Source organism: Aquila chrysaetos, chromosome 26 (assembly GCF_900496995.4).
Source record: "Aquila chrysaetos chrysaetos chromosome 26, bAquChr1.4, whole genome shotgun sequence".
Classification (NCBI taxonomy): Eukaryota; Metazoa; Chordata; class Aves; order Accipitriformes; family Accipitridae; genus Aquila; species Aquila chrysaetos.
The window spans coordinates 10,547,426-10,565,926 of NC_044029.1; the positions used below are offsets into that span (position 1 = coordinate 10,547,426).

General features: G+C 38.5%; 1 protein-coding gene across 10 annotated transcripts in view; it reads right to left on the reverse strand.

Moving 5' to 3' along the window:
• OTOGL (otogelin like) overlaps positions 1-18,501 on the reverse strand; it is a 98,271-nt gene that overhangs the window by 27,190 nt on the left and 52,580 nt on the right. For 7 of the 10 annotated variants that reach the window (XM_030002879.1, XM_030002873.1, XM_030002872.1 and 4 more), the window contains exons 28-36: positions 17,631-17,750; positions 15,270-15,386; positions 12,278-12,434; positions 11,698-11,724; positions 7,787-7,954; positions 5,922-6,200; positions 5,204-5,321; positions 3,890-3,969; positions 74-2,958 (exon numbers count right to left, since the gene is read on the reverse strand). In XM_030002879.1, coding sequence (XP_029858739.1) covers positions 74-2,958; positions 3,890-3,969; positions 5,204-5,321; positions 5,922-6,200; positions 7,787-7,954; positions 11,698-11,724; positions 12,278-12,434; positions 15,270-15,386; positions 17,631-17,750 — 3,951 coding nt within the window. The remainder of the gene's footprint in view (positions 1-73; positions 2,959-3,889; positions 3,970-5,203; positions 5,322-5,921; positions 6,201-7,786; positions 7,955-11,697; positions 11,725-12,277; positions 12,435-15,269; positions 15,387-17,630; positions 17,751-18,501) is intronic. The other 3 variants (XM_030002878.1, XM_030002876.1, XM_030002875.1) reach the window with 3 other exon arrangements.

Below are 18,501 nucleotides of genomic sequence, written 5' to 3' on the forward strand. Positions count from 1 at the left end.
TCCATAACATAACAGAAGGAACTGAAAAGCGATATATATTTTAACACACAGGGGCAAGTAAAACTGAACATACCACACATTCGGAAGATGTAGACATCAGCGTATGCATCATTGTACCAAAGGAAGCCTTGTCAGCTATAGCTGTCATTGTTTCTGTGCTTGCCAGAGAAGTTTGTGTTTCCACAGGCTCTGAAGAGGAAGGCAGAGCCATTCCACCACTAGAATGAAATAAATCTGTTATAGTTCTGGTCTGCAGCTCTGTGGGCTCTGTTAAACTGAAATAAGGTTTAATGGTTTTCTGTGTTGAGATTTTGGACCAATTTGATGATGTTACGTCCGGGACTCCAGAAAGAAAGAGATTTTTTTCTGAGGTTGTATTTCTTGAAAAAGGTGAACTCTGAACTGCAGATACTGTCAAATAAGGCAGGGAAGATTTCTCAGTTGTGGTTGACTTTGTCTTGGTAACATTTCTTTGCTCATGTGAAGTCTGACCACTTTCTAAAATAGCCACAGTTCTTTCAAATGAGGTTGCATATTTAAATTCTGAAGCTGTAAATGAGGTACTCTTCATCTGTGATAATGGACTTGTAGTACCCGTTGTTTTCATGATCATCATTTGTGGAGTTTCTGTAGTGCTCTGTGAAGTTTGAGATGCTGCAGACGTAAATAAAGATTTGTGTGACACATGCATGAGTGTTTCTGTGGTGGTAGGAACTGAAGCTGAAGCCATATAAAACTCCAAATCGGCAACAAAAGAATCAGTGGTTTTTGTAGTAATCCTAGAGGCTACGGTAGTGCCAGAAGCAACTAATAAACTGGCTGAAGAGCTAGGTGGTATTTTTGCAAAAATATAAGGTGCTTTTAAGGATGTAGCCTTCACTGTTGTGTTCGTGATCATTGGTGTAGTGGATTGAGTGATGATTCCAGCTGATATGGCTGATATTTTTCCATCTTCTTCTGAAGAACTTACTGAAGAACTCTGTTTTCCTAAAGAAACAGTAGAGATACGAGCGGTCTTAGGAGGAGGTGAAGACACAGGGACCCTACTGGGCTGGTTTTCTAAAGTGGCTTCAGGAATTGTAGGCATTAATAAGGAGGGCATTCTAATGGATGTTTTTCCCACCGCTGAAAGGCTGGTAGAAGGGCTTATGTTTAAAGTGAATGTAGAAAAATCTACAGAAGAATTTGCGAAGTCTATAACTGGACTTTCTGAGGTTCCCTGTGTATCTAGAGATGAAACTGGTGTTTGGGTAGCAGTTATATTTTGTGTTAATGATGATGTCCTACTGACTATGGGAATCAATGAAGAACTTGTAGGAAGAGATGTCACATGAGATGGTACTGATGTTGATAACAAGAGTGTAAATAAAGATGATGACCTTGTAAGAGAAGGATCTTTAGGAATGAAAGTGCCTGAACTTTGTGCTACAGGGTCAGTTTTCAATTCTGTACGTGAACTGCTTGGGTACTCTGTAGTTTCTGAAGTGGTTATTAACGTAGCATTTGGAGGTAATACCAGTGTCCTAAGAGGGAAGACTGTAGAACTAATGGATTTCCTTGGCTTTTTAGAAATGGATGACACCAAAGAGGAATCAGTGTCCATTACGTATTTATTTTCTGTTGAGGCTTTACTTGCTATAGGCATATCAGAGATTGTTGGATTGACTAGAAGAGCGGAAGCAGTGGAAGGAATTTTATAAAGACTTTTGGAAGTAACAGTGACATCTGCCATAGCTTTGGGCTTCAGGGAGGTAATCAGAGAATGCACTGGTACAGATAGTGTGTGTGTTACAGAAGGGCTTGAAGAAGTGTTTATAGGGATTTGAGAAGCAGCTTGAGGTGAAGATACAGTCGTTACAGGCAGAGCAGGAGAAATACTGTCTTTTATTAATGGAGATGTCTGCTTGGGAACAGTCACTGAAATTTCCACTGAAGATAAAAATGGCTTTGGAGAAAAACTAGCTAAAGAACTTGCATTTAAAGATATCAGAGAAGTTTTAGACAAAGGTTTTGCTGTTTCAAAATATGACGCTGTGATTAATTGAGGAAAACTTGTCTCAAAGCTAGCAAATCTAGTGGTCATAGGAATTTGAGGAGCGGTTAAAGTCAGTGCAGAAATGGGTGCTGGGTGAACTGCAGTTTGACCAGTGCCAGACCTAGTTCTAACAGACAAAGTAGATGTAGGAGAAGTAGATGTGCTTAGTGTCAACCGTGAACCTAGAAGAAATACAGGTCTTGTGAAAGTTGCTCTGCCAGCCAGGAAAGCAGACAAAGACACTTTGGAGGATACTGTTGCTCCCTTAGAATGACTTACTGGAGGACTCCTACTCTTCCCAATCCCTGCAGGCAGCTCAGAAGTGACAAAAGATGGCTTGGAGGTTAAAGCTTTTAATGCTGAGGTAGGGGGAACCGTTCCTAGCTGAGTGATTGATGTTTCAAGTGGAAAGGGAACTACCAGTAGGGAAGTGGGTGTTAATAACGCAGAACGTGTTGGAATAGGACTTGCACTGAGCAGGATTGTTGGAGTTGCTATTGTAATGGGTAAAGTTATAGATGCAGTAGAACTGACAGTACGTGATGTGACTGCTGAGGCTTGAAGAGCAGTTGGAAAATCTGTTGAAGAGATGAGTTTGGAAAGGACAGTAGGGCTGGCTGTGCTGTGAAGTACATCAGAAGGCTCCACTGTACTTGGTAATGAAAATGTTGAATAGGTGGCTGCATTAGATGCTTCCAGTGAATGAAAGTCTGTAAGGGACTGTGCCGACATATTCATTCCCATTAAAGTGGTGTTTGCCTTCATGGTTATTTTGGCTGTCACACCGGTGCGAGTTGACTCAGTCCCTGAAGTAACAAATAAAGGAGGTGTCTGAGGAAATCTCTCTGTGGTAGCACCCGTGTGAGAGATTAACAGTGAAGGTTTTGTTCCAATTGCTGATTCCGTAGGTGTCACAGGTATGCCTAAAAGGAAAAAGGCATGTTTCACTGTCTTTTAGGAATTATTGGTAAAGCAAAATAGCAACATCTATCTCTACTCAAGTTCCATTTAAATATTAGCAAATCAGAGCATCATTTTGCTGAGAAGATAACTTGCCAGTGGTTCCAGGTTGCCTGATGACTTTGAGGAACTCAGCTGACTCAAGAAGTTTTCTAATTTTCTTTGCAAATGGAGTAGCTAGGATTTTTTTATTAGTGAAAACCTTGATTTTGCAGAGCAGTTTTGAAGCAACAAGGGAATTCCATGGAAAATTCAGTAAATCCAAAATAGTAAAATATTTGGAATAAATATATTGTAGAATATGTTATCTTCTTTTATATCTTTGGAAGGTAGTATACTATATGAGATAACTTTGTACTAGCAAATATCAAACATAACGTATTTAAGTCAAAACTTGTGAAATAAAATAAGAGATACTATTAAAATGTAATTTATGTTAAAAGAATACCGTATCCCCCAAATAAGCAAATAACGTGGTAACTTCACACACCAGAAGTTATGAAATTGATGCACTGAATTTGTTAGTGGCGGGTCATCAACTGAAAAGTCCAAACTTTTCACCACAGCAGTATTTCTTCCTTTTGGGGTCTTTCGCTTACATACATATGATATACTAGCAGTATATAATCAAATATAGTTGTAATGAGTATAACACCATCATAAAAGGTTAAATTTAACACACTATTAGAGAAATGAAAGAATTCAACTTTAGCTATGGCTTGTTTGGATGTAGGAGATGTATTTTGGATGACTGGGAATGGAGTCTACGTCCCAGAGAGACATTCTTCTTCTGGTAAAGCACTTAATAAAAACCAACAATGTACATTTGATTAAAACCTTTCCTGGGATCTCTAGAGTGATTTATAAGATTAGAATATAATAAAATATACTTACAGTCTTCCGGATAAACACATTTAAGTGTGACCTCATCAAGGATCATGTTTTTGGGACAGTATGGCAAGCATCCTTCAACCCTTTAAAATATTGTATAGTTAATTCTAAAGCCACAGTAGAAATATAAATTAACTTTAAATTATTTCACTTTGGCAACATGAAACATTTGAATGTATTCCTCATCAGCATTCTGAGAACTTTCCAGTGTAATGGTGAACACAGCATTTTGAGGCATTTTAAGGTCAATAAGACATTGAACAGCACAGTACTGTTTCTAAATTGTTAATAATCAATTCTTTGCATAGGCTGATGAACATGATGGCTTTGGACCATTCTGCTTCCACAACCAGGTGGAAGTTCAGATCACTAAGCAGAAAGGTTTCCCACAGGACAAAGAACTTCATTACAAGACCACTGTTTTACCCAGATGTGTTCATTTGAGACATTAAAATATTTAAATGGATTCTATAGAAAGTCTCATTCTTGTGCACTTTCAGAGTAGGAAAGTGCAGACAAGTCCATATATCCCCTTACCTTTTAATTTTGATTATTAAATTAACAACCAGTGTGCCCATGTGAAAAAAGGTAAGAATACCAACAGAGAAAATCAGCAATATTAGCAATATTCCTAATCATAAACTGCACATGCCTAGGGAGATAGTCTGCAATTCAAAATATAATTTCTTTCCCACCAGATTTTATGCCTTGGGTTTTTAGACATTTTTCTTTTTAGTTTGCTTAAAAAACTGTGGTTCCATAGGTGCCAGGGAAGATCCATGGAGACAGGAAACCTTTTTACTAAGGAACAATATAACACCAGCAGTGTGAAATCCCTTGCGTCAAGCCCATGAGCATCTCTTACTATAAAGTTCCTTCCTCTTACAGGAGAGGGCGTAGTCCACCCTTAAATTCCTCCAGTTTTTGGTCTCTGTCACATAAACACCAGAAAGAAGTAGTCATTTACAGCATCATGGGATGCTAGTTTAGGATGTGAATATAAAACCATAGAAGGGAACAACCTTCATTTAATTTAATAGGTTTCTACCTAACCACTACCAGAAGCTAATCCCCTGAGCTAAATAAAAACTCTCTCATTCTTGTGTTGAAAGATCACATGTAAACAGGAATATATACTGTGGGAAATGAGAGGCTTGTTGCAAACGTTTTCACATGACTTGTGAGAGCTGTTCACAAGAGCGATGCTGAAATCTAGGTAAGTAAAAATGAATGGATATTGCAGCTGCAGTAATTTTCAGAAAGCCTATGGTACAAAAACCACAATACAGTAGCAATACTGAGCTTAATTTGACTTACGGAGGAAGAAATTTACATGCTATTCCTTCAGGATCACTACATGTTTTAACACAAGGATTAGCACAAGATTCATATCGCCATTCACACAGCCGTCTATAAGGCACTGAGGCACCGAGTTCTGAGAAAGAAGGAAAAGGTTTTATTTATTGATTGTGTAATCAATAAACTATAAATTTATAGTCTTTTCTATAATGTACATTGGGATTTTCAGAAAAACTGAAAATCAAGTAAAGAAATTCTTGGGAACTTTCGAATAGGTGAGATTTAGTTCATTTTCAATTTCAAGTATTTTAAATTCAATCAAGCCAAAAGACACCGAAGCTTCAAAGATACAAACAGGTACTTGCTTTTACAACATATTCCGTTTAAAAACCTTAAAAACCAATTAACCATTGTGAAAGTACTGTTGGTTGCAGAAGCAATACAGTTACCCGTTCATTTAAAAGAATAGATATCTATAGCTCACTAGCAAGACATTAACACACATCTTTTTGTGACATGCCACGTTCACTTTGAAAAACAATGAAAATGTAGTCCAAAGATAAAGTGATCATCACATCTGCAAAAATTAGAAAATAGTAACATTTAGAGGTGGGGTGGAAGAAAAGAATAGTAATTAAAAATAGCATAAAAAATATTTGTTACTATTGCTGATGAAAGTGCTCTAAAGGCAAGGAGAAGAAACCATACTTATCCCTGGGGATTATGCAAAATTTACCTTCAATATTAAAGGTACTCAAACGTTTGAATTCTTCTGAATCATCATACTTTGCCACTTTAACACCAGATGAGGTGAGAATGATGAAAAAGCCTTTTTTACTGTGCAGTTCAAAGGCACTGAGCCCTGGACTCCAGAGGCCCTGGTGATGGAAGAAGGTGGCTCGTCTCCGAAAGGAGGCACTTGCCTGCCACTGTTCCAACCCAACAGTTTCATTGTCGTGTACGTACAGAAAGTAGTTTGGTCTTTCAGCAGATTCAAGAGAAACGAGAGAGAGCGCTGCCACAGAAGAAAAAAAAATAACGATGCGAGATTTTCACAGAAAACAACTTAAAAGTGAGATTAAAATCTATATATAGGCTGTTAAGTGGCTCCTTTTAAACAACTGCTTTTCAAAAAAAAAAATTTTGATTTCATGTAACACAAAAATAAAGTTAGAAATGCAGGGTCCAAAGGAGACTTCAAATGATCACATAATCCAGAGCCACCAGAGAGCTAATGGGTTAGATCAAAACTACATTCGGCCTACTGCTGCCAGCCTTTGAAATGATTCATAAGCAGTCTCAAATTGGGAATTGCTTACATTGGGAGTTTTTCTCAAAATCAGACAAATGCCCAACAGTTCATCTGTACCAAAATTTCATTACTAAATAACATCACGCAAATATTTTAAGAACATGCTTGACTTCACCTTGAGGTCAGGCTTTCTTTACATACAGTCATATCCAGCAGTACCGTCAGAAAACCCGTGGCCAAATAAAAGACTTATCCCTCTATTTGCTCTACCCATGCCAGAAATGAAAAGTGAAGAACATTCTCAAAAATTTAAGAACTTAGAAGAAGACTAACTTCATATTTGGTTTTCAACTTGAATAAAATCTTGAACTGTCTTTAATCTAGATGAATACTATCTCATTCCTCACAGATACAAAGACTACCTGTGTACTGCACAGCTATAATGAATGTTTTACTTCCACTTTACATTGGTTGGAGCATTGACAAGGCTGAATTAATGCTTCTGTTTTATGTACTTTCTCATTTCAAAATCATATCTAAAAACCTAATTTCTCCACTGCAAAATTGTCAACTGTTTGTGGATATAGTTTCAAATTTTACTGTGACAACAGCCCTTCTCTATGTTGAATTTTGAGGGTTTGGGATGTTTTTCAATTAAATTCTGTGAGAAAGCAATGACAAAATCTGTATTGACTTAATTGACACAAACCCAATACATGTGAAGAAAGGAAAATATATACAGAAGGAAAAATATTTAAACATACTTATTTTTGATTGTGTAGTTTGGATCAGTCTCTCGTAAGTGAAAAATAGAGCTTAGGAATAGCTGATCACCTAAAAAACTTCCTTCTACTTTGTATGGAGATGCTGCTCACTAACAATGCAGGAGACAGACTGGTTTTTCTAAGTTGCACATTTTATAATCCACTGAAAGTCACAAAAAAGAAGAAAAGATAAAATAGAAGTGATTTGACTGGAGACAAAAATATCCTGCATTCACCTTCAGTGTTGACACTTGCTAGATACATGTGCAAAATTTTCCAGTTTCCAGTTATACAAACTAATTTTTTTTCACAGAGGAATTCTATTCACTTGTATTTTGCAATATTTCTAAAACAATCTTTGAAAAGTCAGCTTTAAAGCTGGCAGCAAGGTTTTCCAATATTAAAAAAAAATATTTAAAAAAATCAGTATTCCACCTCAGTTTTGAAATTGGGTGCTTCATCTCGCTTATTCCAATAACTAAAAATATCTAGAATATTTTAGGAGATTTAGAAGATGCAGCAAAAATCATTCGTGCAGTTTGAAAAATACGTATTGCCTTTAGCAAAACCGTTGAGAAAACTTACATAAATCTTTATCTTTGAAAAGACCTGGAGTTATCATGAAACTGAAAAATACATTTCCATGTGCTCCGGTTCTAGGCAGGGGAAATATTCTTCTACTGGATACATTAGCTCCTATAATTGTGTCATTCTCTCCATAGCTTGCCAAAATATAGGGTCCTTCACCAAGACCTAAGGGAAGAAAAATTAAATAGAAAAAGAAAAATCTTCCTTGCATAACATACAAAACTTAAATCTTAGCTGACATAATATATTACCTTAAATATTTCACCATACCTGGAATCAAATAAGTTTGGAACTACAGCTTAATGCCTCAAGGTATTATGCTGGTATAGGTCTGTATCTATCGGTTCAATGTACTCTCTTATTCTTTGCTTCCTGCTCACGATAGAACAGATACAAAGTGAGCACAAAAAAGCATGGGTACTTATCCTCACAAAATGACCTGTACAAGAAAGCAATCTGGGCTGCTTTTTAGTCTTTTACATGTCCTTCTTTCTATACTTTGAAAGAGCAACAGAGCAACTTTAATATTATTCCCCAAATAGACACTGAAGCTACTCTAAGATCTACAATGCAATCCTCCCCTAAACCCCCAGATTTCAAATTATAAGGCTGTAATTCAACTTTTGGCAGCAGTATTGCTTAAGCAGTTGTCTAGTTCATCCTCTCCCACAAACCACTTGCTTCTTCCCCCCTACTGCCCCATTTATTATGCCATCCTAAGTGCTTCAGCAGTGAAGCAGCTGAAGAACAACCAACTAATTTTTCCAGTCTTGTTCACCACATCATCGTTCAAAAGTTCATGCCAACATAACAGTGACAACAGCTTCAGCTGGTACCACTGCCAAAATGGTGCTGACCTAACCATGCCCCACAGCAAACCCTTGGAGCTATTTCTGCTGGGCTGGAAAGGCTCACAGGGATACCTCCAGATACAACAGCATCCGTCCTTGTCACTATATCCCACTGAAACAACCAAGAGCAGCATACTTCTAAAAGCTCACCTTAGGAGTACTGAACAAAGCGTGTAAGTTTTGTGAAAGCTTTTAATCCTTTCAGTGAAAAGACTGAACCCCTTCCTAGCCTAAGACAGCTCCTTTCAGATATGACTCTTCCAAGAGGGAAGGAATTCTCATAATAATGAGATTTAGCTCACCTAGAAGTTAAACACCATTTTCTGAAGAAAACTGCATGAAAATAACTACTGTTTATATATGGAAACTATATTGGAGCTTATATGCACATGAAGCCCGCAAGCTTGCTACAAAATGGCCGCTTTTAAAGAAGTGGTGAGACAATTTATCTTAAAAAGACTCTTTGCTCTAAATCACTGAATGTTTATCCCTACATATTAACAGACATTTTGCCTATGACTTGAGCAAAAGCAGGAGTGAGCTGTAATTGATAAAGTTTCCATAAAGATTCAGCAGTTTGACATCATGTAGAACAAAAAAGAATGAGAGGAGGAGCCATCCTAGTCCCAAAAGCTGTTTTGCTGGCACTTGGTGGTGGAAACGTGCATAACACCATCCTTGATTTTAACCCTGGTAGGCAGCTAAACACCACACAGCTGCTCTCTCACTCTCCCCCCAAGAGAACTGGAGGGGAAGAACTGAAAAAACTCATGGCTTAAGATAAAGACAGTTTAATAAGTGAAAAAAAACAACAAAAAAAAGAAAGAAAAGAAAAAGAAAAAGAAACAAAGGAAAACAAAACCAAGAAAAGTGATACAAAAAACCCCAATTGCTCACGACCAGCAGACCGATGCCCAGCTGGACCCTGAGCAATGGCAGCCCCGGCAAACTTCCCCCCTGGTTTTTATTGCTGAGCATGACATCATGTGGTGTGGAATATCCCTTGGGTCAGCTGGGGTCAGCTGTCCCGGCTCTGTCCCCTCCCGACTCCTTGTGCCCCCCCAGCCTGCTGGTGGGACAGCGTGAGAACCAGGAAAGGTCTTGACGCTGTGTAAGCAGTAGCTAAAACACGGGGGTGTTATCAACACTGTCTTCATCACAAAACCAAAATATTTCACCATATTAACTATATGAAGAAAATTAACTCTACCCGAGCCAAAACCTGGACACCTTACTACTTTTTAAATAAGACAAAATTCCTTATTGCAAAGAAATTATGGAAAATCAGCTATACCAAGCAAGATCTACATGCTGCTACTGTACTGGGACAGACTCTTTGGAGAAGAAAAAAAATCATCTACTATATGATGTTCATTATAGGATGCAAGTCGGTAAAAAAGATGTATCAAAAGTCACATTTATATCATTGCTTTTAGTCAAGTTTCCCTTCCTTTTCAGTATCTTGCTCCCCACAAAGTACATGCACAGGATCCAAATATAAGAAGTGATGCCACAAGAATGAAATTTGTTAAATGAATACCACTCTCATTCTAAGGAACTGTTCTTTACAGTGCAATACTTGTGAGACTTGTGCATAAAATCCTGTAACCTATCAATTTCAAAATATAATAGGTCCCAGTTCTGAAATTTACAGCACAAGCACAAACTAACATCCTTCTAGAGCTTCTCCCTGACTGCCAAGATATGCTGCATGGTGCATTAAACCACCCCCACATTGAATATGATGAGGTTATTAATTGAGACATTAGGGATTACCAAGATCATTCAACACAGCTGGGCCGCTGACCTTCACCCATTAAAAATAGAAGCGATGTTAAAACTACATGCACCAAGTCAAAGAAAAAGCCTATCAATTAATTCAATTGAGTTTTTAATTGAACCAGAGCAATCTTTTATATGTCAATGAAAGAAGGAAAAATAAAACAAAGCAAGCCACTTCAGAATGAAAACCTAGAAGATAATTGCATAGTGTGACAAATGATCATAAAATTTATGAGGCTTTTTTTTTCCCAAAAGTCATACCAAATTAATTATTATTCTGATTAATCTGAACTCAGTATCATCAGAGATGCATTATATCTACACCATTCATTTTTGGAGAAAAGGATTTGAATTTCCATGTGCCAAAGGCAATTAGTTCAGTGATATTGCACAGAAAAACAGTATTTTAGATATCCATAGCAGAACAGGAGGGAAGAAAAAGTCAGTATAATGACATAATGATATTAAATAGGCAAGGAATATGTCGCAAAATGACATACAATACTCCAGGCTGCTCATACAAGTCACCTCTCCTTTCTAAAGGATTTGAAGGTCCAGTGAGCTCGAGGGATTGTGACTATGCAATCCTACCCTAGGGAACGGGGAGAACGGAAAAGAGATAACCTCCAACACTGCTGCAGCTGACAGAGATTCTTCTCAGCACAAGCTACAAAGGGGTCTATTTGCAGTGTGCACTGTATCATGTTTCATCTGAGATGCCAGATGTGTTGTTTTGCTTACAACTACGATGTTTGTTTCCATGCCACTGCTGTCCCTGGATGTAGAGCAGAAAGGCCCATGGGGACTTGCTTTGCTGACTTGCTGAGCTCATTAAACTCACTTACCCATATCAGCGGAAAAAAAAAAAAAAAAATCATTCTAACCTGTGAAAGAGAGAAATTACCAAACTATATTTTCTTCCAGGGTTAGTGTGAGTGAACTGATAGAAGAAAAGTGTCTCTGAGGTATTTGTTTTTAAAAGAGAAACGAAATAATTGAGTGGGGGAGAGATCAATATCTCAAAATAGCATCATACAGAAAGAAAGATGATAGAATGGTACCTCGAAGATGCCTTCCGTATTCTAGAGTTGGTGTGGGGAATTATCTGCAACTAAATGATTTATAAAAATGGATTCCATTTTGGAACCAGGGAGTACAGATTTGTTTCTAGCTCATAGCTAGCTGGTACGCTAGAAAACACGAAGAGTAAGTGTACTCAGCAAGGTATATGAACATAAGGTTGAATCAAAGACAGTAATATTAAATACTACATACCTTGATTGTAATATTCACAGTCATAAGCTAAAAGAAAAAGAAAACAAGCACATTATTATTACTAAGTAACAACAAATCTATGCATATCTGCATCCTAAAAATGTAAAATTCACTTCCATCAGAAGAAGTTTCATTTCCCATAATGTATTTCAGTCGGTGACTTTATTTCCTAAGGCTTTTACTCAGTGACATACAGCTGTATTTAAATAGATGTGCCAGGGCAGCAGACCTGAAGCATAAATTATTCTACAGCCGAGAACCCTTCCCGCTGTCAATGTAAAGTAGAAGGGACTGAATCTCCTTGCAGCCCTACACAGAACACTGGACGTACCCCAGATCCGGTATACCGGTGCCTTTCCAACCGTTTCCACGCTGGCGCACCCTAAGCACAGCCAGTCCTCTTCAGTAAGACAGCAAATGTGGGTGTGTAAGACTACCAGCTGACACACAGACAGCACGAAAAACGTGAAGAAGTACCTTCATTATCCACCTGCTTCTGTCGTATTTGTATTACTAGGCAGCGAAAGGCCAAAGATGCCTTGAAGATGACCTGCAGTGCAAGGCCAGCCCAGGTACATACCACAGAGCGAAGGAGATCGCCAGTGAATTGCTGCTCCTTGCTGGCAGCACTTGTGGGCGTAAGCTGCAATACTGGTACACAAGCACTCACAGTCCCCACCGAGATTGCAGTTGCACGTATCTGTGTGACAATTTTTGACGAAAGAAGTCACATCAATCTGAGGGCGGGGGGGGAAGAAAAAAAAGAAAAGAGGGCTGGTGATTTAATTGCACGAGCTGTACAAATTCCTGTTGCACCATTTTCAGCAGGAGTGCTACCTCTGGATTGACTGAAAGAATTTAACACAAAAATAAGGTATTTTCTAAGGTTTGGGTACATTCCTATGCAAAAAGTACACTTCGAATGGACAGCTTGTACCTACGTCACAGGCCAAGAGAAAATTTCAATCAGTGACTATTAACAAGTATGGCTGTCCACACACTTGCTGTTCATCGATTTTGGCGAGTGTATTGAAGCTGGCAGTTCTGTTTTTGTAAGGCAAATACTGCCATCTATAGTCATCCTGTCAGTTTTGCATGGACAAGAACAAAGTCAGAGCTGCAGCTCTGATTATCAAGTAATTAAAGTAATAATTTGTAGAGGGGGTTCTGGTCAGGGAAAGAAAGCTTGAGCATGCTGGTGACATTTTGCAGGAAAATATTTCTGCACTTATCAAGATTTTAATATACTTTGCCTGCAAACCTTTATTAGATAAGAAACCCACGTCCTCACTCTAAAATCCTATCACGTTATTTTGTGGTTTTACATGATACACTATTTTTTGGGTTTGAATCATGTTTTTTGTAATGTTGAGCAACGTTTCCAAAACAATGTTCTTACTCAACACACGGAATGTTTAAAGCGATGCTTTTCTTTGGTTTAGACTCTGGTCTAGCTCAGTTGTAGAGCACTCAAATGGCACATGTCAGATTACAGAAATACTGTCACAGTAATAAAGCAGCACTTATCGAACACGGAGACAGCTTCTCAGCTGGCAGTTGCTAGAAGCTGGCAGGGATACGAAGACTGTTTTTCTGCCTTCGGTGGAGAGAGATGCCATTTTGCTTTCATTCTTTTTCTTATTTTGAAAACAGGGATACCACTGGGGCGGGGGCACGAGCATTAGCTGCCTTGAAAATGGCTGTAGTATCTTTGCAGGAACCACCGGACAGCAGATTGGCTCCAAAGAGCTCAACCTGTCTCTCATGTCTGCAGGACAGCATCTCCCCATGGGTCAGCAGCATCCTGCTGTTGTGGCAAACAACAGCCTCGTGTCAAAGCTCGTGCTGAGTTCAGGAGTTATGAGGAAGACTTTTTTTTGTGAGTGCTGAGGCTCCTCAGCCCCCGCTGAGTTCAGCGCTTAGCTGGGCAACTGCAATCCATCAGTCACTGACAGCCAGGGATGCAAGATTTTGTCTCCCCGAAAATGGGGTTTTCCAGCCTCAGCTGAACTCTGCGGCCGCTGTCCCACGGGCAGGCGCTTGCCTCCGCGCACAGCAGGATCCTCCACCACCTCCACGGCAGGAGCGACTGCGACAGCGCCGTGCTCCACGCACGTCCTCAACCCCCATCTACGCTTTCTGTTCCTTCCGTGCCCCCAGCGCCAGTCTCTGCTTGGGCTTTTTCCCTTGGCACCCAGTTCCCCAGCCATGCAGCCTGCAGCCAGCTGCAGATATCCTTGATAGGAGGTCACTTTACATCACATTTGTAAGAGCTGTATTTTCACACGCTGATGAATAGGTTGCAAAACCACCTGAAAGATGTTTGCTTTACAGGCTGTCCCATACAAGATGGACATGTGCATGTGAAAATACTTGACTACTAATTAAATAACATGTTTTGCACCTGACATGCATTTTTTAACGTAAGTATGCTAAATTTTGGCATAATGTTTGCAAATTTTAATCACAGCATGGATAAGATATAGAAAATTAATGTTCAAGAGAAAACATCTTTCTTTGTGAGTTATAATAATACAGGTCCTTAAAAACTCTCAAAAGTTCCATTTTTATTTATTACTTTCCACTTTGAAAATACACTCATCACTATGTTCTCAGGCACAAGCTCAAAAAATTCTTTACATAGTAACTAAAGTCAACATTAATAAATCTCTCGGGTTAAGCTACTGCAACCTCCTCCTCAGGCAAATTCCTAACCATGTTGATATCAAACTTCAGTCCTGAAAGTCAGGAGGTTCATCTGGGACATCTAATGATCTCATTTAGTATTAATAGTCATAAAGAAAATAAGAGACTGAGACGAAATGTTGTAGTGGCTCTTGCTTGCCCAGGTGTAAAGAAGCACCTTCGATAATTAAATACCTTTGGGGGGCTAAAATCAGAAATAGGGAAAAATGTATAAAGCATGTCTTGCGTTGATAAAGGATGGACTAAAATGGAATAAAAGATTCCCACACGAGTTATTGTTGTCCCCATCTTGTCTAGACTGAACTTAAGGACATTCTTGTAACTCAAGTCCCAGGCTCAGCAAGGTATTGGAAAAACAAGGACACCAAACCTCACGGTTTTGATAAAAAGCAGATGATAAGCTGTCAGCCATTTAAAAGTACTGATAGCTCTGAAGCTGAAATCTCATTCTCCCATATTTCTTTCTATATTGAGCAGAACAGTTAACAAAATAAAACCATTTGAGATAAGCTGTAGGCACATTACACAAATGCTTATTTTAGAATCCTGCAATATATACAAAAGCCTTAAAAATTTTGTTACCTATATAAGTAAAGGATATAAATAAAACCTAAAGAGAACAGAACTTTGATTATCCAGCCTATTAACTCATGGCTCCCAGTTATCACTATTCTGTTTAGGCTCCAGCCTTGACAGGAACAAGGAGCTCTGCACAAACATAGCCCACCCACACAGAGATACTTGCAGGGCTCTACTCTGTATCCTCCACGGCACTCAGACTGAGGGGAATGGCAAGAAGAAATTAATTACTGGAATTTCAATATTTTCCTACATGAGAGCACATCTTGGATATTTAATAAACTTACCACATTGCGACAAGGTGCAAAAACATCACTGTATAAAATTGAGCATTCCTTTTTGGCATAAGGGAACTTGCTCTGATGTACCTCACATGGTCTTAGTGTTTCATTTGGGCTCTTGCACTTAAAAACAAGCAAAAACACCACAAACATTTTATACGAAGGTGTGTTTACCATGGACTCAGGTACACTATAGTATTATGTAATTCAATACCTGCATACTCAGAAAACAAAAATAAAGTTTAAATGCTATCTTCTTCATCTTCTCCTTTCCCTGATTTGTTGTTATAATTGAAAACATTTGCACAAAAAAGAATCTTTGTGTTTTGTTCTGAAGTACTAAAATGTTCCTGCTGTCTGCTCAGTGCATAAAGACAAGATGTTTTCTTTGTGACACATTATAATCATTACCAGAGCAACCAACTGTAACATCACAAACAAATACATGGTCCAAATCCATCCCTGGTGGTTTTGCACTGACTTTAAATGGAGTCACACTACAGATGGCTTTAGCCCTGTAAGTTCAAATAAAGAAGGAGCGGTAGGAAGAGAGCAACCCATAAAAAAAAATAGAGTCAAAGATCATCGTGATAACTCAAAAATGGCTGAGATACAACTCCCTCTCTTAAAGTCTCTCTTCAAGAAGAAAAACAAATGAACAGAAAAATGTAACAAAACGACACTCAGCTCAGAAAACATGAGTTCATCCAAACCCATACTCTCTTGGTGCAGCAGGGAAGCTCAGGAGGGGGTAACGATGGATCCGTAGGCAGCATTGGGGTGTCCCAACGCAGCCTCAGCTGCAAGGCATCGCCCACCTATGCTGCCCTCCTGTGTGGATGCTCAGATGCCGCTGTGGGGGGACATGCTGCCATTCCCAGGAGGGAGAACCCCTGGAAGCATCCCACGCTTCCCGGTGCCAATGCAAGCATGTTTGCCAGTAGCAGAGTTGGGTTCTAGGCCTCCAGCTATCAAATACTTCTTTACAGTATTTAGATTTTGCAGAAGACATGGCCAGGATACATCTCTACGAAGGCCAAAGGTCCTTTCTGAAAAAAAAACCCTAACGCCTACTGCAGAGCAGATGAAGTGTCAAGTCTGGCTGAGCGCAGGCTGCCTGCGAGGCCATTATTGAACTCAGATCCTGAGTGCTCTGGCAGCCACAGGGATTGGAAGATTACATGAGATTTAAAAATATTAATAATAAAAAAATATATATATGGCCACAAAAATGCAAGGGCAAGTTTGTGCTGCATAAGCAAAGGTTGTAACATCCTGGAAGTTAATGTGCTATGTAAACATTATACACTTTATTCAAGCAGCCACTGAACTGATAAATTGGAAAAGAAAAATTCATACACTCCATTCAAAACATTTACACATTCCTTTATGTACCACCTTCCAGATGAGCAGTATAACCACCGGCACTACACATTTGCCTTGCTTGCTCACAAAATTTAAACATTTTGTGTAGAATGAAATAGATACAAAGGGAGATATTGAAGGAGAGAAACCTCAAAATCTTTACTCCAAAGCAGAGTAGGCATCATATTCTTTCATGAGGTAAGAGATTTTGGTTCAATTTCCTGCTGTGAGTCAAGGAGAGAACAGGTTAAAAACTGGTTCTCACAGACATCTTAAGGGAGTGCTTTACAAATACTGATTTTTCAGAAGGTTCACAAGGCTATAAAACCTTACAAATTCTCATCACAAATTAATAAAATACCTATTCTCCTGTGTTATAAAACACAGTTGCAGTCATCCACTCTCTACAGCCTCTTTCCTTCTCCTCAGAAACCAAGTTTCCATACTGGATCTTGCCTGTTGCTGTTCTGAGCCTTTTCTATCTCACCCCTTCACCACTGCTGCTTCATCAGTTTGTTCTCTGTTTACAAACTGCAACTAAAAAGAATCACCAACTTTTTTTTCAGTGTTCAGAAAGAGACTTTTGTCCAGACCTTTTTTTTCCAACTCTCAGATTCTATTTACTTTCAAATCCTGATGCCTCCAACATCAGAGAAATCAGAATTGTTTTTAAAATTGGGCTGAATCCAAAATATCAGAAGCAATGTATCTAACTTTGTAGGAAACTGAAATCCAGACAGCTATGATAATTATCTTATATAGCGGAAAATATATTCTCCTCTAAAGAGATTGTTTGGTTTCATTTAAATTCAGTATATGTTTCCTATGACATAAGACATTATTAACACATTTCACATCTACAAACATAAAAGTTAGAATGTCCTCTTATACACTCACCATGAGTTTAGAAAATCACTGTACATCATGTGCTTATAACGTGTTCATTAATAAATTAAAATTATCATCCTTTTTTTCCAAATTTTTACCGGACATGGGACTTACCTGTCCTAATACCCAGCTGTCTCCAAACACCTGTGCATTTCTCACCTCCATGTTGTTTGATGTAGTCAGATCATTTGAAGTATATTTGTCAAAATTTCCACACAAACCTGCCAGTTTACCCTAAAAGAGAAGAAGGATTTTTTTTTTTTTTATGTATACTGACAGTCAATAATCAGTACTAATGATATATGTGGAATAAAGCATTCTTAAATGGAAAAAGGTGAATGCAACTCTGATTTATACTTTGAAAATATCTGACACTCTGCTACGCTTACAGGTCCATATTGCAAATAACTTTTAATAGAAATTTATGTTTTCATTTTTTGTTCCTATTTTTCAGAACCTGTTTTTACTGTCTGCCTGTGAAAAAGGACTGGAATCTAGTCATATTTTTTTCTGAAAGCTTAAGAGTGCATCTAGTCCAAAAGTCAAAAGTTCAGGTGAATTACCTCATGATTTTGAAGCCTGACTAGTTGTTGTCATTAAAACTTGCTGCCTCTAATTTTAGCTCACAATAGCAAGAACATTTGTAATAGCAGTTACAAAAGAGACAGCTGCAACTTTCTTGTGTTGGGGCATGTGCTGCTGATGGAAAAAGTATATATACATGCATACATGTGTACGTACATAGACAAAAGATATATCCGCACAGCAGTAAAATGTAAAGTTGGATTTCTAGGGTGCTGTGGCTCACTTCAATTAATTCTTTTTCCTTAAGGTCTGCTGTAGACATTATCTTACTGAACTAGAGCCTCTGGAAGAAACAGTCATTGGAAACAGAAGGAGCTTGAAGTATTTGTGTCCCTGCATGTAACTTGCAGAACTAGAACTCAGCTCCCTGCTAGCTTACTCAAAAGCAGAAGAATTTTTT